Source organism: Oncorhynchus nerka, linkage group LG9a, assembly GCF_034236695.1.
Source record: "Oncorhynchus nerka isolate Pitt River linkage group LG9a, Oner_Uvic_2.0, whole genome shotgun sequence".
Taxonomy (NCBI): Eukaryota; Metazoa; Chordata; class Actinopteri; order Salmoniformes; family Salmonidae; genus Oncorhynchus; species Oncorhynchus nerka.
Window position 1 is genome coordinate 32,403,573 of NC_088404.1, and position 23,175 is coordinate 32,426,747.

Below are 23,175 nucleotides of genomic sequence, written 5' to 3' on the forward strand. Positions count from 1 at the left end.
ATGTTTCCTCCTTCAGCCCTATGTTCCTCAGACATGTTCCTCAGACATGTTCCTTCAGCCCTATGTTTCCTCCTTCAGCCCTATGTTTCCTCCTTCAGCCCTATGTTTCCTCCTTCAGCCCTATGTTCCTCAGACATGTTCCTTCAGCCCTATGTTCCTCAGACATGTTCCTTCAGCCCTATGTTTCCTCCTTCAGCCCTATGTTTCCTCCTTCAGCCCTATGTTCCTCAGACATGTTCCTTCAGCCCTATGTTCCTCAGACATGTTCCTTCAGCCCTATGTTTCCTCCTTCAGCCCTATGTTCCTCAGACATGTTCCTTCAGCCCTATGTTTCCTCCTTCAGCCCTATGTTTCCTCCTTCAGCCCTATGTTTCCTTCTTCAGCCCTGTGTTTCCTCCTTCAGCCCTATGTTCCTTCAGCCCTATGTTCCTCAGACATGTTCCTTCAGCCCTATGTTTCCTCCTTCAGCCCTATGTTTCCTCCTTCAGCCCTATGTTCCTCAGACATGTTCCTTCAGCCCTATGTTCCCTCCCTCAGCCCTATGTTCCCTCAGCCTTATACATTCCCTCAGTTCTATGTTCTCTCAGTTCTATGTTATAAACCAGGAGTCAGGAAACAAATATCTTACATAGCTTATATGTTGACACCCATGATGTATGTCTTTTGGTTAGTTGAGCCATTGTTGTTGCATGATGGAACAAAGATGGGTAGTATTTCTGATACATATTTTTGAAATGCATATTTCAATTACTTTTGAGAATTTTGTCATTTTTATCTCCCTGGCCTGAACTACAATGCAATGATTGAGTAAGTTACACAATTTCAAAATACTAAATACTTTCATATACCGGCTCAACATTTTGTGGCCCCTTATCAACTCAAATTTACTGCATTGGTGTCAGAAGTCTGATGCCATTAAAGGTGTGATAAAAATAGTCTGCTAAATGACCAAAATGTTATGTGAAAATGAACACTTGCAAAGCACACTGGGTATAATTCTAGTGATCCCCGTCCCCAAACAAGGCCAACATTGGATTACAATACAAATGATTGGACAATAACCATTTGTGACAATTGTTATTTAAATTGGTTCAGTGGGTACTGAGGGAACATAGGACTGAAGGAACACTATTAGCTGGTAAGGTTAGCTGGTAAGGTTAGCTGGTAAGGTTAGCTGGTAAGGTTAGCCGGTAAGGTTAGCCGGTAAGGTTAGCCAAAACTCTCAACCCATTTAGTTGCCAGCATAAAAGTGACGTAGACGTTCATTGGCGGAAACTGAGGTTTTGTTTGAAACTGCTAGTGAGTCTGGTGAAGCTAATAGTACAGAAAGTGAGTGAGTGGGTTACAGTGGCGAAGAAAAAGGGAAACGAGAAGTAAAGATATGTTGGGAAAATAGGAAAACACTAGACTCGTTTTTGGTTGGAGTCAGGGTTTTGGATGAATGCTACTTGGGAAATCTGTTTAAACGTCTCCAGGAAAATCTGGAATGTGTTGGAAGAAAGTGTGGAGTTGGTGAGAGTCACAAGTGGTTTTTTGTGTGTCTGGGAGCAGAAGAAGCGTGTGTTAAGACTAAAAAAGATATGGAGTGGAATGTTTCCTGCATGGATTTTAAAGGGGGTTATGTCTGGGGTGGTGCAATAAATAAAGGCAGTGGATTTAACTGAAGAATCGATGGAGTGGTTGGTGCAAGTCAATTGACCTGCATGGTAACAGTAGATGGAGAAAAGAAGTTCACTTCATCCATGCTACTGTTTTTTGATGAAGTCTCTCCCTTCTCATATAAAGTTAGGATTCATGAGATACCCTGTAAGAGCTTCTGTGCACAAGCCCCTTCAGTGTCATGAATGTAAAATATTTGATCATGTGTCAAGAAGGGAACAATATCATATGCCAGATGAAGGGAAATTCTGCAACTGTGGAAGTAAACATGCTCCTGAACTCTTGGAGTGTCCTGGTGAAGGAGAATGTGGTGCCAAGGGTAAGGAGTGTCCTATCTGGAGGTGGTGAGAACATTTGGAAGGAACGGGTAGCGGGGAAGAAGCAACAGTAGTAGAGCCACCAAGACCAGTGAAGGTTTCTCATCAACCGAGGGATAGTGAAATGCTACATGTTAAAAAAGGTGGACTTTGTATTATTTATTGCAATGGTCATAAACTGTACAGCACAAGTGGGGAAGAAGTCTAAGAAAATTGGAATCATTGAATGCCGCTGAACGTTTTTGGGGTCTTTGTGATTTTACAGCCGAGGAGGTGCAGGAAATCCAGTCGGTGAATGTAGCACCAATCACAGGCCGGGATGTATTTTGGAGTGGACTGTGATTGAAGAAGTATGATGTTGAATTTCTTTTAAATAAAAGTTTTTTAGTCATTTTATTTTGTATGATATCATTTTACTGGAATTGTTTTTATTTCTTTCTTATTTAATACCCCATCCAGCTGGTGGCGGTAATGGCCATTAACATTGGATGCCAACCGTCGTTTAAAACCCATCGAAGAAGAAAAGCCGGCAAGTGGCCAACTCTTATCCTAGAGAACGATATGAGTTTGCTCCATCCCTGCTCTAAACACATCTGATTCTAATTGTCAGCTGATTTGGGTGTGATAGAGTAGGCCAGGCCTAGGCCTGGAACAAAAGCCTGTTTTTAGGTTTTCTAACCAGTAACTCTCCTGGAAGAGGGTTGGCCACCCATCATATTGTGAGCATGACCAAGACAAGCAGGCAGTAGGTGTCACATAGACCAGTTGACAGGAGTTTAATGAGTCAAGGTAAGAATCTTCAAAGCAAACTTAGAGAGTAGGATGGGATGATGGGGAGACCTGCCACGGCCAAGCAAAACATAGTGATATAGTGACCCCTTGTGGCAGACCACGGACTTTTTCATTTCCAAAACACTGCTGACGACATTCAAATGCGCCAACTGTGTCTCGGTAATCACATGATTTTTTAAATGTTGCGTCAGTTGTGTAGTGTAGCAAACTCTCGCAGCTATTATCTCAACGATACAGGGAATATTACATAACATTGGAGAATAAGTGAACACGTATAGCAATTTATTTAAATCGTTAGGCCTCGACCTTGAACACATTTTTAAAGCGAAGTAGCTTTAAACGTTAGATAGCTAACGTTAAGCACTTTTCCTTTTCATGACTAACTTCTGCTTGTTGCAACAGTCAGTCAGAATGGGCCATTTTCTATCTCTCACCACCTTACTGTACCTGCTTGTTACGAGCTGCTCGGGCTCCCCTCCCTCGAATTTCATCCTCCTGTTCGCGGACGACCTGGGGTTCGGCGACCTAGGATGCTACGGCCATCCAACCTCGCTCACCCCCAACCTGGACCGATTGGCGGCCGACGGACTGAGATTCACTGACTTCTACTGTACCAGTCCCGTCTGCAGCCCCTCCAGGTAGTAACTAACTAGCAACATATTGCAGTAACAATAGCTAATATCCTTATCAAAATCAGGAGGCTGTGGGGTATGTATGAGGAACAACTCTACAGTTTAGGGGTGAGTGAGGTGGGCAATGAAAAAATATATCTAAATATTGGTCACGTGCACAGGATACAGCAGGGATACTCACCTACTATTTGAGAAGGTCCAGTGACACATTTCCTAGGTGGCAAAAGTCCGGATGGATATCGTACTTTATCGGCGCTGTGATACAGCGTAGTAACAAACATAGTCGTCTACGACTTAGGAAACATGTTGTTATATAAAATGTACATTAAATTACACTAAAATGTTAATGAAATACAACTTCTTTCGAATGTAAACATGTGCAATATTTCATCAACTTTGCGCAAGATGAAAAGTGGTTGCATATTTATCTATGCAAAAGGTTCACTGTGAACCATTGTACATGGGCCTTGAATAAAATAAAATAAAATCAAGTGCATGTTTTAACCTAAATAATCATCTGAATGCTCAGAACTTCACTGTGGGCCATGCAATAATTAAGCAATAAAGCACTTCTACGAAACACAATGCGGATTGCCCGGATACAGCCCTTAGCCGTGGTATATTGGCCATATACCACAAACCTCTGAGGTGCCTTATTGCCAGTATAATCTGTAATTAAAGGTGTAAAAATTAGAGGTCGACTGTTTTATGATTTTTCAACACCGATACCGATTATTGGAGGACCAAAAAAAGCAGACTATTTATTTATATATTTGTAATGATGACAATTACAACAACATTGAATGAACACTTATTTTAACTTAATATAATACATCAATAAAATCAATTTAGTCTCAAATAAATAATGAAACAGTGTTGGAAAAGAGAGTTAAAGTGCAATATGTGCCATGTAAAAAAAGCGAACGTTTAAGTTCCTTGCTCAGAACATGAGAACATATGAAAGCTGGTAGTTCCTTTTAACATGAGTCTTCAATATTCCCAGTTAAGAAGTTTTAGGTTGTAGTTATTATAGGACTATTTCTCTCTATACCATTTGTATTTCATATACCTTTGACTATTGCATGTTCTTATAGGCACAATAGTATTGCCAGCCTAATCTTGGGTGTTGATAGGCTTGAAGTCATAAACAGCGCAATGCTTGAAGCACAGCGAAGAGCTGCTGGCAAACGCAGGAAAGTGCTGCCTACCACCGCTCAGTCAGACTACTCTATCAAATATCAAATCATAGACTTAATAATAATATAATAAACACACAGAAATATGAGCCTTAGGTCATTAATATGGTCAAATCCAGAAACTATAATTTCAAAAACAAAACTTTTATTCTTTCAGTGAAATACAGAACCGTTCTGTATTTTATCGAACGGGCGGCAACCCTAAGTCTAAATATTGCTGTTAAATTGCACAACCTTCTATTTTATGTCATAATTATGTAAAATTCTGGCAAATTATTTACTATTTTTTAGGAAGAAATGGTCTTCACACAGTTCGCATGCATATACCCTGACTCTGCTTGCACAGATCGCAAAAGAAGTGACACAATTTCCCTAGAACCTCTTGGGGCTGGGGGCAGAATTTTCACTTTTGGATAAATAGCGTGCCCAATTTCAACTTCCTGCTACTCATGCCAAGAATAGAAGATATGCATATTATTCATAGATTTGGATAGAAAACACTGAAGTTTCTAAAACTGTTTGAATCATGTATGTGAGTATAACAGAACTTATGTAGCAGGCAAAACCCAGAGGACTAACTGTTCAGAATATATCTATTTTTTGCCTCTCTCTGTTCACTGTCATGTCATTGCCAAGGGTTATTTCTTATGAACCTGTTTTCAGTTCCTACCGCTTCCACTGGATGTCACCAGTCTTTGGAATTTGGTGGAGGTTATTCCTTTGCAATGAAGAAGTAGGCCAACCAGGAACACTGTTGAGAGTTGCGCAAGATGTGAAAAGTGGCGCTGGTTTGTTTTCATTCCTGTATTGAACACAGATTGCCCCGTCTACAATTTGATCGATTATTAACGTTTAAAAAAAACTAAAGTTGTATTACAAAAGTAGTTTGAAATATTTTGGCAAAGTTTATAGGCAACTTTTGAAATATTTTGTAGTGACGTTGCGTTTTTTGTAAGCTGTTTTTTTCTGGATCAAAAACGCTTTATAAATGGACATTTTGGATATATATGGACGGAATTAATCGAACAAAAGCACCAATTGTGATGTTTATGGGACATATTGGAGTGCCAACAAAAGAAGCTTGTCAAAGGTAATGCATGTTTTACATTCAGCGTTTTGTGTAGCGCCTGCAGGGTTGAAATATGCTAACCCCTTTGTTTACTGCTAGTGCTATCATCAGATAATAGCTTCTTATGCTTTCGCCGAAAAGCATTTTAAAAATCTGACATGTTGGCTGGATTCACAACGAGTGTAGCTTTAATTGAGTATCTTAAGAAAGGCATTGATGTTTATGGTTAGGTCCACATTGATGCAACGACAGTGCTTTTTTTGCTAATGCGCTTGTTAAAGCGTCACCCGTTTGGCGAAGTAGGCTGTGATTTGATGATAAATTAACAGGCACCGCATTGATTATATGCAACGCAGGACGAGCTAGATAACTACACATGGTTGATGATATTACTAGTTTAACTAGTGATTATGTTAAGATTGATTGTTTTTTGTAAGATACGTTTAATGCTAGCTAGCAACTTACCTTGGCTCCTTGCTGCACTCGCGTAACAGGTGGTCAGCCTGCCACCAGTCTCCTCGTGGAGTGCAATGTAATCGGCCATAATCGGCATCCAAAAATGCAGATTACCGATTGTTATGAAAACTTGAAATCGTCTCTAATTAATCGACCATGCCGGAAATAATACATGTTTGGTCATACCCATGGTATATGGTCTGATATAGCACGGCTGTCAGCCAATCAGCATTCAGGGCTTAAACCACCAAGTTTATAATCGCGTATATATGTCACTCTGGGCATTGCCCTGCATTAATGAGATAAATTATACTTTCTGGTCAGGATGTATAGCGCAAGTTTGTTGAGAACAGGGACATCAATTGCAGGCACCATCTTTCCCCAGAAAGTGACAGGGTCACAATCACCAGCCTGCTCCTTCAAAGCCACATCTTCTTGCAGCTTAGTCAACCCCATTTGCAGTGATGCAACACCTACCCATCTGAAGATTTTTTTTTAGCTTCTTTGTGACCAAGAAGGGTTTCTGGATTAGCAGCAGCAGTTCTCTTCCAACAGCAAAGTCATCAAAGTGAGCCTTAAAGTTATCCATCAATTTCTGGATGAAATCATTCTTGAAAAGCTCAAATTTCTTTTGGAAAGCTCAGACTGCTGTTATCATATCACACACAGTGTTGTCCCGTCCCTGCAGCTTTTAACATTAAGGTGTGATGTAATGTCTGTCAAAAAATGCCACTGTTTCCATCTTCTCATCTTCCAAAAACTCAGGAAACTTAGTTGCCATATCACACTTTTGCTCTGATAAGAAAGCTTTGATTTAATCCTGAATGGCTCAAAAGCGTTCAAAAACCCTGCCTTTGCTGAGCCATCTGATATTGTCGTGCAGTAGTAAGTCATCAACTGGCATTGGTCTCTGTCAGAATGGCGGTGTTGTAGGGATGAAGTTGTTCTCAAAAAGTTGATCAGTTTCATCATTGTTGTCATGACCTCAGAATACTCTTTTCCCAGACTGGCACACAGGACAGATTGATGGATGATGCAGTGATATGATGTCAGGTCAGGGTTGTCCTCTTTCAAATGTGCACCAGTCACCTCCCTCTTCCTATCATGGCTGGAGCTCCATCTGTGCTGATGGAGACCCCTGACTTCAGATCTATCCCCCTTCTTGTCAACATCCCTTTGATGGCCTCATGGATATCCTCTCACCATGTTGGTGCTTCTAGATGTGTTAATCCCAACAGCTCCTCAATAATTCTTTTTTGGTTTCGTTATAAAATCTGACAAACACCAGAAGCTGGGCATTATCAGTATTATCAGTTGATTCATCCACAGCTAATGAAATGCATGGTGCATTCTCAATGGCTTCATCAATTTGTGAAGGTAAATCTTCAGCTAATATTTCAGTTGTCCTCATTGATGTGGTATCTGTTTGATCTTTTCCCTGAGCTCATCTTTTTGTTTACCTTCAAGCAAGGTGTCAAAAACTTCACACATGCATTATTTTACCATCTCAGCGTCTGAAAATGTTTTTTTTTGTTTTCCCAAAAACCCAGGCTATCCTCAGTGAACACTCCATTGCACATTGTTGGGCTATCAGGGAATTGACAAGGCTGGAACTGTCATATTGGTGGAACTCTCATATTGGGATTTGAGTTGGTTCATCTTGATTGTTCTCACCTCCATGTTCAGGGTCTATGTCTAATCGAATTGACTATGCCTGGTGTTATAATGGCGCTTAACATGGGCACATTTCACGAGAGCTACGGACTCGCTGCATATCAGGCACATTGGTTTTGTGCTAGTTGCGGGGAGAATGAACACATACTGTTCCGTCCACTTTTCAAGCCATATTAACTAACTTCTGGTAACTAAGCTCCTATCTGTGATATTTACAGTTGAACTGCGGTCAAATCTTAGTTTCTTTCTGACTGCTTGTCCCAGGGTTCCACAGAGGATATTTGGATTAATGTGATTGGGTAGGATGCGACCTTTTTTTATTTGCATATATCCACATGTTTGGATTAGACGGGGCACTAGTAGAGGTGGGCGCTGCTTCGAGAGAGAGCGCGTGAGAAAGAGAGTTTGTTAGTTAAAGAGGCCGCTGTGCCCAGTAGATTTTTTTTTTTAAGCTGTCTAAAAAACTTATGTATTGACTTTTTTATATAACAAAATGCAATGTTGCCCGGATTGACCCTTCTCTGGGTCTGCACCCGGACCGCAGTCTGCCAGTTGAGTTTTGCTGGGATACAGGGTGTGAAAGGTACAGTGAAATGCTTACTTTCAAGCTATCCTCAACAGTGCAATATGCATTTATCACCCAACAAGTAGTAAGAAAAACATTTGTAAAGTTTGAAATTATATACACATAATAACTAGGCTGAAAAGACATGGCATGGTCCCTGAGATCCTCAAAAGGTTATATAGCTGAACCATTGAGACTGGCTGCATCACAGCTTGGTATGGCAATTGCACTACCCTTGAATGCCAGCGCTACAAATAGTGGTGCAGACGGCCCAGTACATCACGGGCCGAGCACCCTGCCATCCATGACCTCTATCAGGTGGTGTCAAGGGAAAGAATCCAGCCATCCAAGCCATAGACTGTTCACTTTGCTACCATCCGGCAAATGGTACCGGAACATCAGCTCTCGAACCAACAGGCCCCGAGACTAGAGGTTGACCGATTAATTGGAATGGCCGATTAACTAGGGCTGATTTCATGTTTTCATAACAATCGGAAATCGGTATTTTTCGACACCGATTTGGCCGATTTGATTTATTTATTTAAAATATATATATTTATATTTTAGGAAAGTCAGTTAAGAACACATTCTTATTTTCAATGACGGCCTAGGAATGGTCAGGGAACTGCCTTGTTCAGGGGAAGAACGACAGATTTTTACCTTGTCAGCTCGGGGATTCAATCTTGCAACCTTACAGTTAACTAGTCCAACGCTCTAACCACCTGCCTTACAGTGCACTCCACGAGGAGCCTGCCTGTTACACGAATGCAGTAAGAAGCCAAGGTAAGTTGCTAGCTAGCATCAAACTTATCTTATAAAAACAATCAATCAATCAATCATAATCACTAGTTAACTACACGTGATTGATGATTTTACTAGTTTATCTAGTGTGTCCTGCGTTACAAATGATCGATGCGGTGTGCATTCACGAAAAAGGACTGTAGTTGCTCCAACGTGTACATAACCATAAACATCAATGCCTTTCTTAAAATCAACACACAAGTATTTATTTTTAAACCTGCATATTTAGTTAATATTGCCTGCCTACATGGATTTTTTTAAACTAGGGAAATGGTGTCACTTCTCTTGCAACAGAGTCCGGGAATATGCAGCAGTTTGTGCCACCTGGCTCGTTGCGAACAAAGACAGCCAACTTCGCCAAACAGGAGATGATTTAACAAAAGCGCATTTGCGTAAAAAGCACAATCGTTGCACGACTGTACCTAACCATAAACATCAATGCCTTTCTTAAAATCAATATACAGAAGTATATATTTTTAAACCTGCATATTTAGCTAAAAGAAATCCAGGTTAGCAGGCAGGTGAAATTGTGTCACTTCTCTTGCGTTCATTGCACGCAGAGTCAGGGTATATGCAACAGTTTGGGCCGCCTGGCTCGTTGCGAACTAATTTGCCAGAATTTTACTTAATTATTTTGTATTTATTTTTTTATTTCACCTTTATTTAACCAGGTAGGCAAGTTGAGAACAAGTTCTCATTTACAATTGCGACCTGGCCAAGATAAAGCAAAGCAGTTCGACACATACAACGACACAGAGTTACACATGGAGTAAAACAAACATACAGTCAATAATACAGTGTAAACAAGTCTATATACGATGTGAGCAAATGAGGTGAGATAAGGGAGGTAAAGGCAAAAAAAGGCCATGGTGCTAAGTAAATACAAAATAGCAAGTAAAACACTGGAATGGTAGATTTGCAATGGAAGAATGTGCAAAGTAGAAATACAAATAATGGGGTGCAAGGGAGCAAAATAAATAAATAAATAAAATACAGTAGGGAAAGAGGTAGTTGTTTGGGCTAAATTATATGTGGACTATGTACAGGTGCAGTAATCTGTGAGCTGCTCTGACAGTTGGTGCTTAAAGCTAGTGAGGGAGATAAGTGTTTCCAGTTTCAGAGATTTTTGTAGTTCGTTCCAGTCATTGGCAGCAGAGAACTGGAAGGAGAGGCGGCCAAAGAAAGAATTGGTTTTGGGGGTGACTAGAGAGATATACCTGCTGGAGCGTGTGCTACAGGTGGGAGATGCTATGGTGACCAACGAGCTGAGATAAGGGGGGACTTTACCTTTCAGGGTCTTGTAGATGACATGGAGGCAGTGGGTTTGGCGACGAGTATGAAGCAAATTATGACATAACATTGAAGGTTGTGCAATATAACAGCGATATTTAGACTTATGGATGGCACCCGTTAGATAAAATACGTAACGGTTCTGTATTTCACTAAAATAATAAATGTTTTGTTTTCGAGATGATAGTTTCCGGATTCAACCATATTAATGACCGAAGGCTCGTATTTCTGTGTGCTATTATGTTATAATTAAGTCTATGATTTGATAGCTCAGTCAGACTGCTCTATGGTAGGCACCAGCAGGCTCGTAAGCATTCATTCAAATAGCACTTTTGTGCGTTTTGCCAGCAGCTCATCGCAATGCTTCAAGCATTGCGCTGTTCATGACTTCAAGCCTATCAACTCCCGAGATTAGGCTGGTCTAACCGATGTGAAATGGCTAGCTAGTTAGCGCCGTGCGCGCTAATAGCTTTTCAAACGTCACTCGCTCTGAGACTTGGAGTAGTTGGTTCCCCTTGCTCTGCATGGGTAACGCTGCTTCGAGGGTGCCTGTTGTCAATGTGTTCCTGGTTCGAGCCCAGGAAGGAGCGAGGAGAGGTACGGAAGCTATACTGTTACACTGGCAATACTAAAGTGCCTATAAGAACATACAATAGTCAAATTATATGAAATACAAATGGTATAGAGAGAAATAGTCCTATAATTCCTATAATAACTACAACCTAAAACTTCTTACCTGTGAATATTGAAGACTCATGTTGAAAGGAACCACCAGCTTTCATATGTTCTCATGTTCTGAACAAGGAACTTAAACTTTAGCTTTCTTACATGGCACATATTGCACTTTTACTTTCTTCAACACTTTGTTTTTGCATTATTTAACCAAATTGAACATGTTTCATTATTTATTTGAGGCTAAATTGATTGTATTGATGTATTATAATAAGTTAAAATAAGTGTTGTAATTGTCATTATTACAAATACATTTTAAAAAATCGGCCTATTATAATCGGTATCAGCTTTTTTTGGGGGTCCTCCAATAATCGGTATCGACGTTGAAAAATCATAATCGGTCGAGCTCTACCTGAGACAGCTTCTACCCCCAAGCCATAAGACTGCTAAATATTCAGAATGCTAAATAGTCAATTAATGGTACCCAATCTGTACTGTGACTCTATCTTGCACTGACCCTACGCACACTCACGAGACTTAAATGCACACCATATATTCACTCACACACTACACTGTCACTCACACACAAAACCCTCACATATTCTCATACACTACACTACATTTGGAAAAAGTCAAGGGGTCTGAATACTTTCCAAAGGCACTGTATACACACACACACACACACACACACACACACGCATACCTACACAACAGAAACACACATACATGCACACTCATACGCACACCCTTTTACACTCCTCATTGGTTGCTGCTACATTGTTCTTTATTTTACTTTTATTAGTATCTCTCCGTATGCCTAGTCACATTATTCTGCCTTCATGTACTTATCTATCTCAAATACCTTGTTCCTCTTCACATTGATCTTAGAGAGACAGTCTGTGAGAACTGGTTAGAACCTGTTCTTGTTTTGACTATTCTTCTAACGGAATGGAGCCAATTACCCCTTATCTCTTTTGTAAGCGTACCTTCTTTGTGGGGTAAACAGCTCTTTGTGTAGATGAAGTGTAAATAAAGATTTAGCTTTATCCTGAGAGGGAACTTCCTGGCTTGAATAAAACTCTTATAAACTGGAAAATGAGCTTTGCCTGATCCTTGGAACAAGTTTTTCCTTGTTTGCAGGCTTTTTAGCCAACCCTGCTAAAACACACATTTTTTTTACGATGTGAGGTGTTTGAGCACAGCTGGAGCAAACTCCTGCATATCAAGTAGCTCTCCTGGACTCTCTGGGAAGAGGATTGGTCACCCTGCAACATTAGTTACAACCAAATACTTGTCTTTGTCTTTGTAAAATTATTCTCTCATTCAATGAACCAGGGCTCAAATGGCTAAGGTAGCTAACTAAGATGTTTAAGGTTAAAATATTAAGTGTTCACAGGAGATCTTGACAGCATAGGAGTTACTTGTCAATTAGGCTATTGTAATAATTTTTTTTGTGACTTTGTCAGAATTGCATAGCCAGTATTGAATAGAGGAGAATCCTGGCCAATTTTGAGCGCTTTAGAGACAGTTTTATGGAGCATTTGTTTCATCAACTGCGTGTTTGCGGTTATACACGAGTGCCAGTGGAGTTATTTTAGGACCCCCCCCAGCAATGGACCACTGGCGCAAACACGCAGGTGATGCACACACCTTGGCTTTTCCAGGATTTTCATTGCTGACCAAAAATGTGCTTTTAACTGGGTAAATATTATCAACAAATGTACAAACGCAGCTAGGCTCGCTTTGATCTCGAGTCAGTGCAGATAGCAGTGTTAAGACCGCCTAAAGCGAGTATGATTTAAGACCAAGACCTGAGCAAATCGAGACCGAGACCAGACAAGTCCAATTCAAGACCATGATTGTAATTGTGTCAAATTGCCACAATAATAGTAGAACATGTTCTGTGTTCATATTGCAGAAGAACAGATTCTTTAGACATTGACTTGTCAAAAATGCATGCTGTGGGCAAATAGTGTCATATCACTAACCGATACAGGTCTATAATAGATAATACAAAATTCATTGCATTCGGAAAGTATTCAGACCCCTTCCCTTTTCCACATTTTGTTATGTTACAGCCTTATTCTAAAATTGATTAAATATGTATTTTTTTCTCATGAATCTACACACAATACCCCATAATGACAAAGGTAATCGGCATTTTTGGACACCGATTATGGCTGATTACATTGCACTCCACGAGGAGACTGCGTGGCAGGCTGACTACCTGTTATGCGAGTTCAGCAAGGAGCCACGGTAAGGTGCTAGCTAGCATTAAACTAATCTTATAAAAAACAATCAATCTTAACTTAATCACTATTATGCAACAGTTTGGGCCGCCTGGCTCGTTGCGAACTAATTTGCCAGAATTTTACATAATTATGACATAACATTGAAGGTTGTGCAATGTAACAGAAATATTTAGACTTATGGATGCCACCAGTTAGATAAAATACGGAATGGTTCCGGAATTGACTGAAAGAATAAACGTTTTGTTTTCTAAATGAGAGTTTCCGGATTCTACCATATTAATGACCTAAGGCCCGTAATTATATTATAATTAAGTCTATGATTTGATAGCGACCCAGCCAGAGCACAGACTTGAACCCGATCGAACATCTCTGGAGAGACCTGGGAATAGCTGTGCAGCGACACTCCCCATCTTTTGGGAAATGCTGTAATTTATGAGGACTAAATGTATTATACATTTTTTGTAAAATGTCTCCCCAATTTTGATCTGGTCTCATTGCTGCAACTCTCCAACAGGCTCGGGAGGAGAAGGTCGAGTCATGCGTCCTCCGAAACTGCACTTCTTAACCCGGAAGCCAGCCGAACACCAATGTGTCGGAGGAAACACCGTTCACCTGACGACCGATGTCAGCCTGCAGGCACCCGGCCCACCACGAGTTGCTAGAGCTCGATGAGTGGCCAAATCCGGGTTTGATCCCCCGGCCAAATCCTCCCCTAACCCAGACGACGCTGGGCCAATTGTGCGCCGTCCGATGGTGATACAGCCCGTGATCAAACCCGGGTCTGTAGTGATGCAGTGACTTAGACCGCTGAGCCACTCGGGAGGCCCCTAAAATGTATTTTAAAAGATGAGACTATAATAAATACCGCTTTTATGCCATACAAGCAAGCCAAACACCCGTTAGTCCAAATGTGCTTTTCAGATATCCATATCATAAAACTCATGTCAACATTTATGATCCCTATGTTTGATGTACAGTTACAAGATGGCATGGCTTTATACCCTGGGTTGTCCTGAACAGAATTAGCCTATGTTTGTTGTATTGTCGCAGACCACTCATCTAAATACACTCATGACTCCATTCTATACGCACCAAAATTACAATCTGCTTCTCTGAATTGCCTTGTAAAAGCATAACGCTAAGATCATATTCAAAAAATTATAATATGCCCACCTGACCCAGATTGCGATTTATAATGGACTGTTTTTGGAGTGCAACCTCTTAAGGATCATGCGAATTTTCGCAGCTTTTTGTTAAAAATCGCGCAACATTTCAAAGTCCTGCTACTCATGCCAGGAATATAGTATATGCAAATCATTACATTTACATTACATTTAAGTCATTTAGCAGACGCTCTTATCCAGAGCGACTTACAAATTGATAAGTATGTGTGTATAGAAAACACTCTGAAGTCTCTAAAACTGGTTAAATCGTGTCTGTGGCTATAACACAACGTGTTTAGGAGTAAAAATCCCTCGAAAAACTGTTATCCAAAAACACAAAAAATATATTAATCCGCCAGTCAATGTATTGTTTAAGGCGACTGCAAATACATGAAGCTGTTCTGTAGACGCCTACAGCTTCCACACGATGTCGCCAGTACTGGCATTTCGAGCAGACTTAATCCTTGGTTGTATGACGTTTTTCCCTTTCCTGTTTCAGTCTCTCAACAGGATGTTATTAAAATGGAAAAGATGGCCGCTGATTTCAAGACTAGCTGCTATCGAATACAGATCGCCCCGTGATGAATTGTATAGATTATTAACGTTTATGAATACCTAAAGTTGGTTTAGAAATGTAGTTTGAAGTGTTTTGTAAAAGTATATAGGCAACTTTTGTCATTTTAAAAAGTGACGTTGCGTCTTGTAAAAGGGAATATTCCTGGATCAGACCGATCTTCAGAAAATGACATTTTGGCTATACAATGACGGATTTAATCGGGGAAAAGACCCAATTGTGATGTTTATGGGATATATAGGAGTGCCAAGAAAGAAGCTTATCAAAGGTAATGAATGTTTTATATTTTATTTCTGCGTTTTGGGTAGCGCCGGCTACCGCAAAATCTGTCATTTTAGATGACGTTCCATTACTTTGGGGGTGCATGCTATCAGATAATAGCTTCTCATGCTTTCCCACGAAAAGCATTTTACTAATCTGACTCGGTGGCTAGATTCACAACGAGTGTAGCTTTAATTCAGTACATTGTATGTGTGTTTTAATGAAAGTTTGATTTTTATCAAAAACTATACGTGGCGCTCTTGAAATTTCTTCTGATTTGATCCCGACAGCGGAACCCACTCCCTAAAAATTAAAAAGGTGTGGATGCGGGGCTGTGTTCCAAACAAACACACTACAAGTGTGCTTGCTCTAGTTCCTCAACAGCACAGCTAGGAGGGCTCTTAAGAGCACTGTTCTTGTTAGAATCTTCTTTGTCATAAAAGTGCACTGAAATGACTTATGAACTGTGCACACTTTGGAGAGGTGTGTTTGGCAACTAGAAAACACCAGTTAGACCTTTCATTCAAACCCCTTGTCATTGTTTTGTTTTGTCCCAAGTTTTCCAAGAATATTCTTATTATGTTACAGAATGTATCAAGAGTATTTTCAGATTTCGTTATCAACAAATGCAGTGAAAAGTACAGTAAATGTAAAATGCACATAAAATCAACAGTGTAATGTTTGGATTCAGTCTTGTATCATGCCAACAGTTGTCCTCAGCTTTTAGTCTAATAATTTTTCCATAATCTCCAAACTGTTCCCTTTTAATTGCTACCATGGTTATGCAGATGCTTTCCATATTTCTTCTGTAAGAAACATTTCGATGTAGACCTATCCTATCCATAGCACAACATCTATTTTGTGTTCATCAACCACTTGTATCAATGTTTTGAATAAATTAAATGATGGTTGTTTTTTCCCATCAGGGCGTCTTTGCTGACAGGGCGCTACCAGACCCGGTCAGGGGTGTACCCGGGGGTGTTCTACCCTGGTTCCCGCGGGGGTCTACCGCTGAACGAGACCACCATAGCGGAGATGCTAAAGCCCCTGGGCTACGCCACGGCAGCCATGGGGAAATGGCACCTGGGCGTGGGGGAGAACGGGATGTACCTGCCCACCCAACAGGGCTTTGACCACTACCTGGGGGTCCCCTACTCCCATGACATGGTCAGTGTGTTCACTGGTAGTTGTTAATTGATTGGGTAACTGGTAGTTACTACACTGAACAAAAATATAAATATAACATGTAAAGTGTTGGTCCCATGTTTCATGATCTGAAAAATCTCAGAAATGTTCCAAACTAACAAAAAGCTTATTTCTCTCTTGTGCACAAATTGGTTTACATCCTGAGCATTTTTCTTTTGAGAAGAGAATCCATCCACCTGACAGGTGTTGCATATCAAGAAGCTAATTAAATAACATGATCATTAGACAGATGCACCTTGTGCTGGGAACAATAAAATGCTACTCTAAAATGCGCAGTTTTGTCAGACAACACAATTCCACATACAGTGGGGAGAGCAAGTATTTGATACACTGCCGATTTTGCAGGTTTTCCTACTTACAAAGCATGTAGATGTCTGTAATTTTTATCATAGGCACTTCAACTGTGAGAGACGGAATCTAAAACAAAAATCCAGAAAATCACATTGAATGATTTTTAAGTAATTAATTAGCATTTTATTGCATGACATAAGTATTTGATACATCAGAAAAGCAGAACTTAATATTTGGTAGAGAAACCTTTGTTTGCAATTACAGAGATCATACGTTTCCTGTAGTTCTTGACCAGGTTTGCACACACTGCAGCAGGGATTTTGGCCCACTCCTCCATATAGACCTTCTCCAGATCCTGCAGGTTTTGGGGCTGTCGCTGGGCAAATTCAAATAGCAACCTATCAAATGCAATTGTGTTCGTTGTCCGTAGCTTATACCATAACCCCACCTCCACATTCCATAGGCCACAATCAACAGCCTGATCAACTCTATGCGAAGGAGATTTGTCACGCTGCATGAGGCAAATGGTGATCACACCAGACGCATATCTGTATTGCACCCTCGACAACCACTGTGATTACTATTATTTGACTCTGCTGGTCATCTATGAACGTTTGAACATCTTGGCCATGTTCTGTTATAATCTCCACCCTGCACAACCAGAAGAGGACTGGCCACTCCTCATAGCCTGGTTTCTTCCTAGGTTCTGGCCTTTCTAGGGAGTTTTTCCTAGCCACCGTACTTCTATGCCTGCATTGCTTATAAAATCATCATAGGGCGTCATTGTAAATAAGAATTGGTTCTTAACTGACTGAGTTAAATAAAGGTACAATTTAAATTAAAACAATTCTGACCAGTCGCAACCTTCTTGGATCTGCATAAACCACATCCTTGCTCATTATTCAGTACAACACAAATAATTTACTAGCTAACTAAATAATAACACAGAATACACATACACCCTTTACATGAGACAATGGTCCCTAGTGGACTGACAAAATACGGCAGATTGTTTGTTACAACATAGATGGAGAGGGTGGAAGAGCGAGAGAGAGAGAAAAAAGCACACTTATTGTCGAGACATTTCAGAATTATTCTCACAGTTAATCATATTTGCGCACGAACTGCCGCCCGTTTGGAATAAGAAATCATGAATATATTTACGTGAGTTTTATTTCTGTCGGAACAGCCCTTCTTTGGAAGGTTGTTGGCATTCCAGCTGTATGGCTCTGATTGTCCAAAAGGAGTCTCCCCTTTCCAGTCTTCTACTGTTCACTCTGAAAGATAACCAGCCATGTCGACAGTTCCCATTGGTGATGAGCGTAGTAGGATAGTCTCACTTAGATTCACTTTTCAGCTGTACCAGTGATTGTCTGAGGTGAGCTTCTTGCTTCTTCCTCGTGTTGGTATTCAGGATTCGGACCAAGATGTACATGAGCTGCAGCTCTTCGTCTCTCTGGTCTAAAGGAAGGTGAGTTTATTTCTTCACCTTGTGTTGAAGTTTAGAGTTGCAACCATTTAAAACATGTAGCTCTTGTCTCACGTTTCCTACTCTAATGTTGATTTTATTGGCAATGCTTTTTATGCACTCTCACAAAGGGGACGGCTCCGTCCGTCTGACAAGCTCTCTGACCTCACTCAGGGTGTGGCTACTTAATGTGCAAAAAATGTACAACACATTCCTATCTTAACAGAAATAAAACATTTTTATATTGGATGAAAACTTTACAGATAAAGGGGCTATACTTTCCAAGTTATAGTATTTGGTCCATACAGTTTTTAATAACATCACACAATGAAAAACAATTTAACATCAGTTTTCTACATCTCCCCACTGACCATTTCCCACAACGTTACGTTAGAAATATTGTTCCATTATTCACTTTTTGGACGTTAGAGTTTTGGGCTGGCAAAAGTCTCTCACGACAAAGACATTCCTTTGGTTGATACTAAAGGGTAGATAGTTCTCTCTTGCTTAAATTTACGACCGGGTGTGGAGGTGTCAAAACCCCACAGTTCCCTCATCCCCCCTTTGCGTTTGGGTGACGGTCTGGTTATCAGCCATTGCCAAGCTGATCTGACCCTTTGTGATTCTCACGGGACGTTCATGACACTTGGTACCCCTGTATTTGGGGATTTTTCTCCAATTCTTCTCAAGCTCTGTCATGTTGGATGGGGAGCGTTGCTTCAAAGCTATTTTCAGGTCTCTCCAGAGATTTGATCGGGTTCAAGTCCAGACTCTGGCTGGGCAACTAAAGGACATTCAGAGACTTGTTCCGAAACTACTCCTGTGTTGTCCTGGCTGTGTGCTTAGGGTCGTTGTCCTGTGGAAGGTGAACCTTCACCCCAGTCTGAGGTCCTGAGCGCTCTGGAGTTGGTTTTCATCAAGGATCTCTCTGTACTTTGCTCCGTTCATCTTTCCCTCGAGTCTGACTGGTCTCCCAGTCCCTGCCACTGAAAAACATCCCCACAGCATGATGCTGTGATGCCACCACCATGCATCACCGTAGGGATGGTGCCAGGTTTCCTCCAGATGTGACCCTTGGCAATTAGGCCAAAGAGTTCAGTCTTGGTTTCATCAGACCAGAGAATCTCATTTCTCATGGTATGAGAGTCTTTAGGTGCCTTTTGGCAAACTCCAAGCGAGCTGTCATATGCCTTTTACTGCAGCGTGTCTTCCGTCTGGCCACTCTTATCATAAACACCTGATTGGTGGAGTGCTGCAGAGATCAAATCTTATTTGCCACTTGCGCCGAATACAACATGTGTAGACCTTACAGTGAAATGCCTACTTACAGGCCCTTAACCAACAATGCAGTTTTAAGAAAAATAAGTGTTAATGATTTTTTTTTAAATAAAAGTAACAAATAATGAAACAGCAGCAGTAAAATAACATAGCGATGCTATGTACAGGGGGTACCGGTTAGTTGAGGTAATATGTACATGTAGGTAGAGTTAAAGTTACTTTGCATAGATAATAAACAGAGACTAGCAGAAGTGTAAAAGAGGGGTATTGGTAGCCCTTTGATTAGCTGTTCAGGAGTCTTATGGCTTGGGGGTAGAAGCTGTTAACTTCTTATGGATAGGGGGCAGCATTTTCACGTTTGGATGAAAAGCGTGCCCAGAGTAAACTGCCTCCTACTCAGTCCTAGATGCTAATATATGCATATTACTAGTAGTATTGGATAGAAAACACTCTGAAGTTTCTAAAACTGTTTGAATGATGTGGGAAATCTGAGGTTTGGAGATTTTATACTCCGCCCCTATTGAATATACAGTGGGATATGGGTCAGCTTCCACTAGATGTGAACAGTCTTTAAAACAGGCTTCTACTGTGAAGGGGGGCTGAATGAGAGGTGAATGAGTCAGAGGTCTGCCAGCAAGCCTCGGTCTCGTGACGTGCCGTCAAGAGAAGGTTACCTCTCGTTCCATTGCTTTTCTACAGACCAATGAATTCTCCGGTTGGGATATTAGTTAACATTTATGATAAAAACATCCTAAAGATTGATTCTATACATTGTTTGATTTGTTTCTACGACCAGTAATATAACTTTTTGGAATTTTCGTCTGACATTTCCGCTGGACTTGCCCGCGCCTCGTGAGTTTCGATTTGTTTACTAAACTCCCTAACAAAAGGAGGAATTTGGACATAAATGATGGAACAAATCAAACATTTATTGTGGAACTGGGATTCCTGGGAGTGCATTCTGACAAAGATCATCAAAGGTAAGTGAATATTTATAATGCTATTTCTGACTTATGTTGACTCCAACATGGCGGCTATATTCTTGGGTTGTGTCTGAGTGCCTTTCTCAGATTATTGCATGGTTTGCTTTTTCCGTAAAGTTAAAAACAAATCTGACACAGAGGTTGCATTAACTTCATATGGCTGCAGGGGCAGTATTGAGTAGCTTGGATGAAAAGGTGTCCATTTTAAACGGCCAGCTCCTCCGTCTCAGTTGCTAATATATGCATATTATTATTAGTAGTATTGGATAGAAAACTCTAAAGTTTCCAAAACTGTCAAAATATTGTCTGTGAGTATAATAGAACTGATATTGCAGGCGAAACCCTGAGGGAAATCAAAACAGGAAGTGGCTTCTATTTTGAAAACCATGTTCCACAGCCCTTTGCTGGATTTAAAGGGATATGAACCAGATTCCTTTTCCTATTGCTTCCTCAAGGTGTCAACAGTCTTCAGACATAGTTTCAGGCTTTTATTTTGAAAAATGAGCCAGAACGATAACATCGCGTCAAGTGGTCACATGAGTTTTGCTTGCGCAACAGAATTTGGACAGCCATTGTCCTCCCCTCTCCTACTGTGAAAGACATTTGCGGTTGATATATTATCAATTATATATTTTAAAAACAACCTGAGGATTGATTATAAAAAACGTTTGACATGTTTCTGTGGACATTATGGATATTATTTGGAATTATCGTCTGCGTTGTCGTGACCGCTCTTTACTGTGGATTTCTGAACATAACGCGACAAACAAACGGAGGTATTTTGGATATAAAAATCATCTTTATGGAACAAACGGAACATTTGTTATGTAACTGGGAGTCTCGTGAGTGAAAACATCCAAAGATCATCAAAGGTAAACGATTAATTTGATTGCTTTTCTGATTTTCGTGACCGAGCTACCTGATGCTAAGTGTACTTAATGTTTTATCGTGCGATCGATAAACTTACACAAACGCTTGGATTGCTTTCGCTGTACAGCATAATTTCAAAATCTGACACGACACGTGGATTAACAAAAGGCTAAGCTGTGTTTTCCTATATTGCACTTGTGATTTCATGAGTATAAATATTTATAGTAATATTTGTATTTGTATGCTATTCAGCGGTTGTTGATGATGCTTATCCCGATAGGGGGATTGCAACCATAACAAGTTAAGGAGAAGTATATCCTTAAATCTGTGAATCACACTTGTATCTTTTATTAATGTTTATTATGAGTATTTCTGTGATTTAATGTGGCTCTGTGCAAATTCACGGGATGTTTTGGAGGCAAAGCCAAATGTAAACTGAGGTTTTTGGATATAAATATGAACTTGATCGAGAAAAACATACATGTATTGTGTAACATGTTGTTCCCGGAGTGTCATCTGATGAAGAATATCAAAGGTTAGTGATTCATTTTATCAATTGTTCTGCTTTTTGTGACTCCTCTCTTTGCTTGGAAAATCGCTGTATGCTTTCTGTGACTAGTTGCTGACCTAACATAATGATTTGTTTTGCTTTCGCCGAAAATCCTTTTTGAAATCGGACACTGGTTGGATTAACGAGAATTTTATATTTAAAATGGTGCCTAATACTTGTGTTTGAGAAAATTGAATTATGAGATTTCTGTTGATTGAATTTGGCACCCTGCAATTTCATTGGCTGTTGGCGAGTGATTCCGCTAGCGGAACGGAGTTAAGAAGCCATTTGGACCAAGACTTGGAGCTCCGGTACCGCTTGCCGTGCGGAGAACAATCTATGACTAGGGTGGTTGGAGTCTTTGACCATTTTTAAGGCCTTCCTCTGACCACCTGGTATAGAGGTCCTGGATGGCAGGAAGCTCGGCCCCAGTGATGTACAGGGCCAAATGCACTACCCTCTGTAGTGGCTTGTGGTCGGAGGCCGAGCACTTGCCATACCAGGCAGTAATGCAACCAGTCAGGATGGTCTCTGGTGCAGTTGTAGAACCTTTTGAGGATCTGAGGACCCATGCCAAATATTTTTGTCTCCTGAGGGGGAATAGGCTTTGTCGTACCCTTGTCACTACCATCTTAGTGTGTTTGGACCATGATAGTTTGTTGATGATGTGGACACCAAGATACTTGAAGCTCTCAACCTGCTCCACTACAGCCTTTTCCTGTAGTCCACGATCATCTTTTTTGTCTTGATCACATTGAGGGAGAGGTTGTTGTCCTGACACCACACGGCCAGTTCTCCGATCACCTGCCTATAGGCTGTCATATCGTTATCGGTAATCAGTCCTACCACTGTTGTCATCGGGAAACTTGATGATGGTATTGGACTCGTGCCTGGCCATGCGGTAATTAGTGAACAGGGTGTTCAGGAGGGGACTGAACACGCCCCTGTGTTGATGATCAGCATGGTGGATGTGTTGTTACCTAACCTTCCCACCTAGGGGCGGCCCATCAGGAAGTCAAGAATCCAGTTGCAGAGGGAGGTGTTTTAGTCCCAGGGTATTTATCTTAGTGATGAGCTTTGAGGGCACTATAGTGTTGGAACGATGAAATCTAGTCAATGAATAGCATTCTCACATAGGTGTTCCTTTTGTCCGGAT

The 23,175-nt window shown here is 40.7% G+C and overlaps 1 protein-coding gene across 1 annotated transcript in view; it reads left to right on the top strand.

Annotated features, from left to right (window-relative positions):
• The first annotated feature begins 2,923 nt into the window (after positions 1-2,923).
• The window catches only part of arsa (arylsulfatase A), a 29,830-nt gene continuing 9,578 nt past the window's right edge, over positions 2,924-23,175 (top strand). Inside the window, exons 1-2 of the mRNA XM_029667907.2 lie at positions 2,924-3,406; positions 16,300-16,540. Of these exons, the coding sequence (XP_029523767.1) occupies positions 3,144-3,406; positions 16,300-16,540 (504 nt within the window). The 5' untranslated portion in view covers positions 2,924-3,143. The remainder of the gene's footprint in view (positions 3,407-16,299; positions 16,541-23,175) is intronic.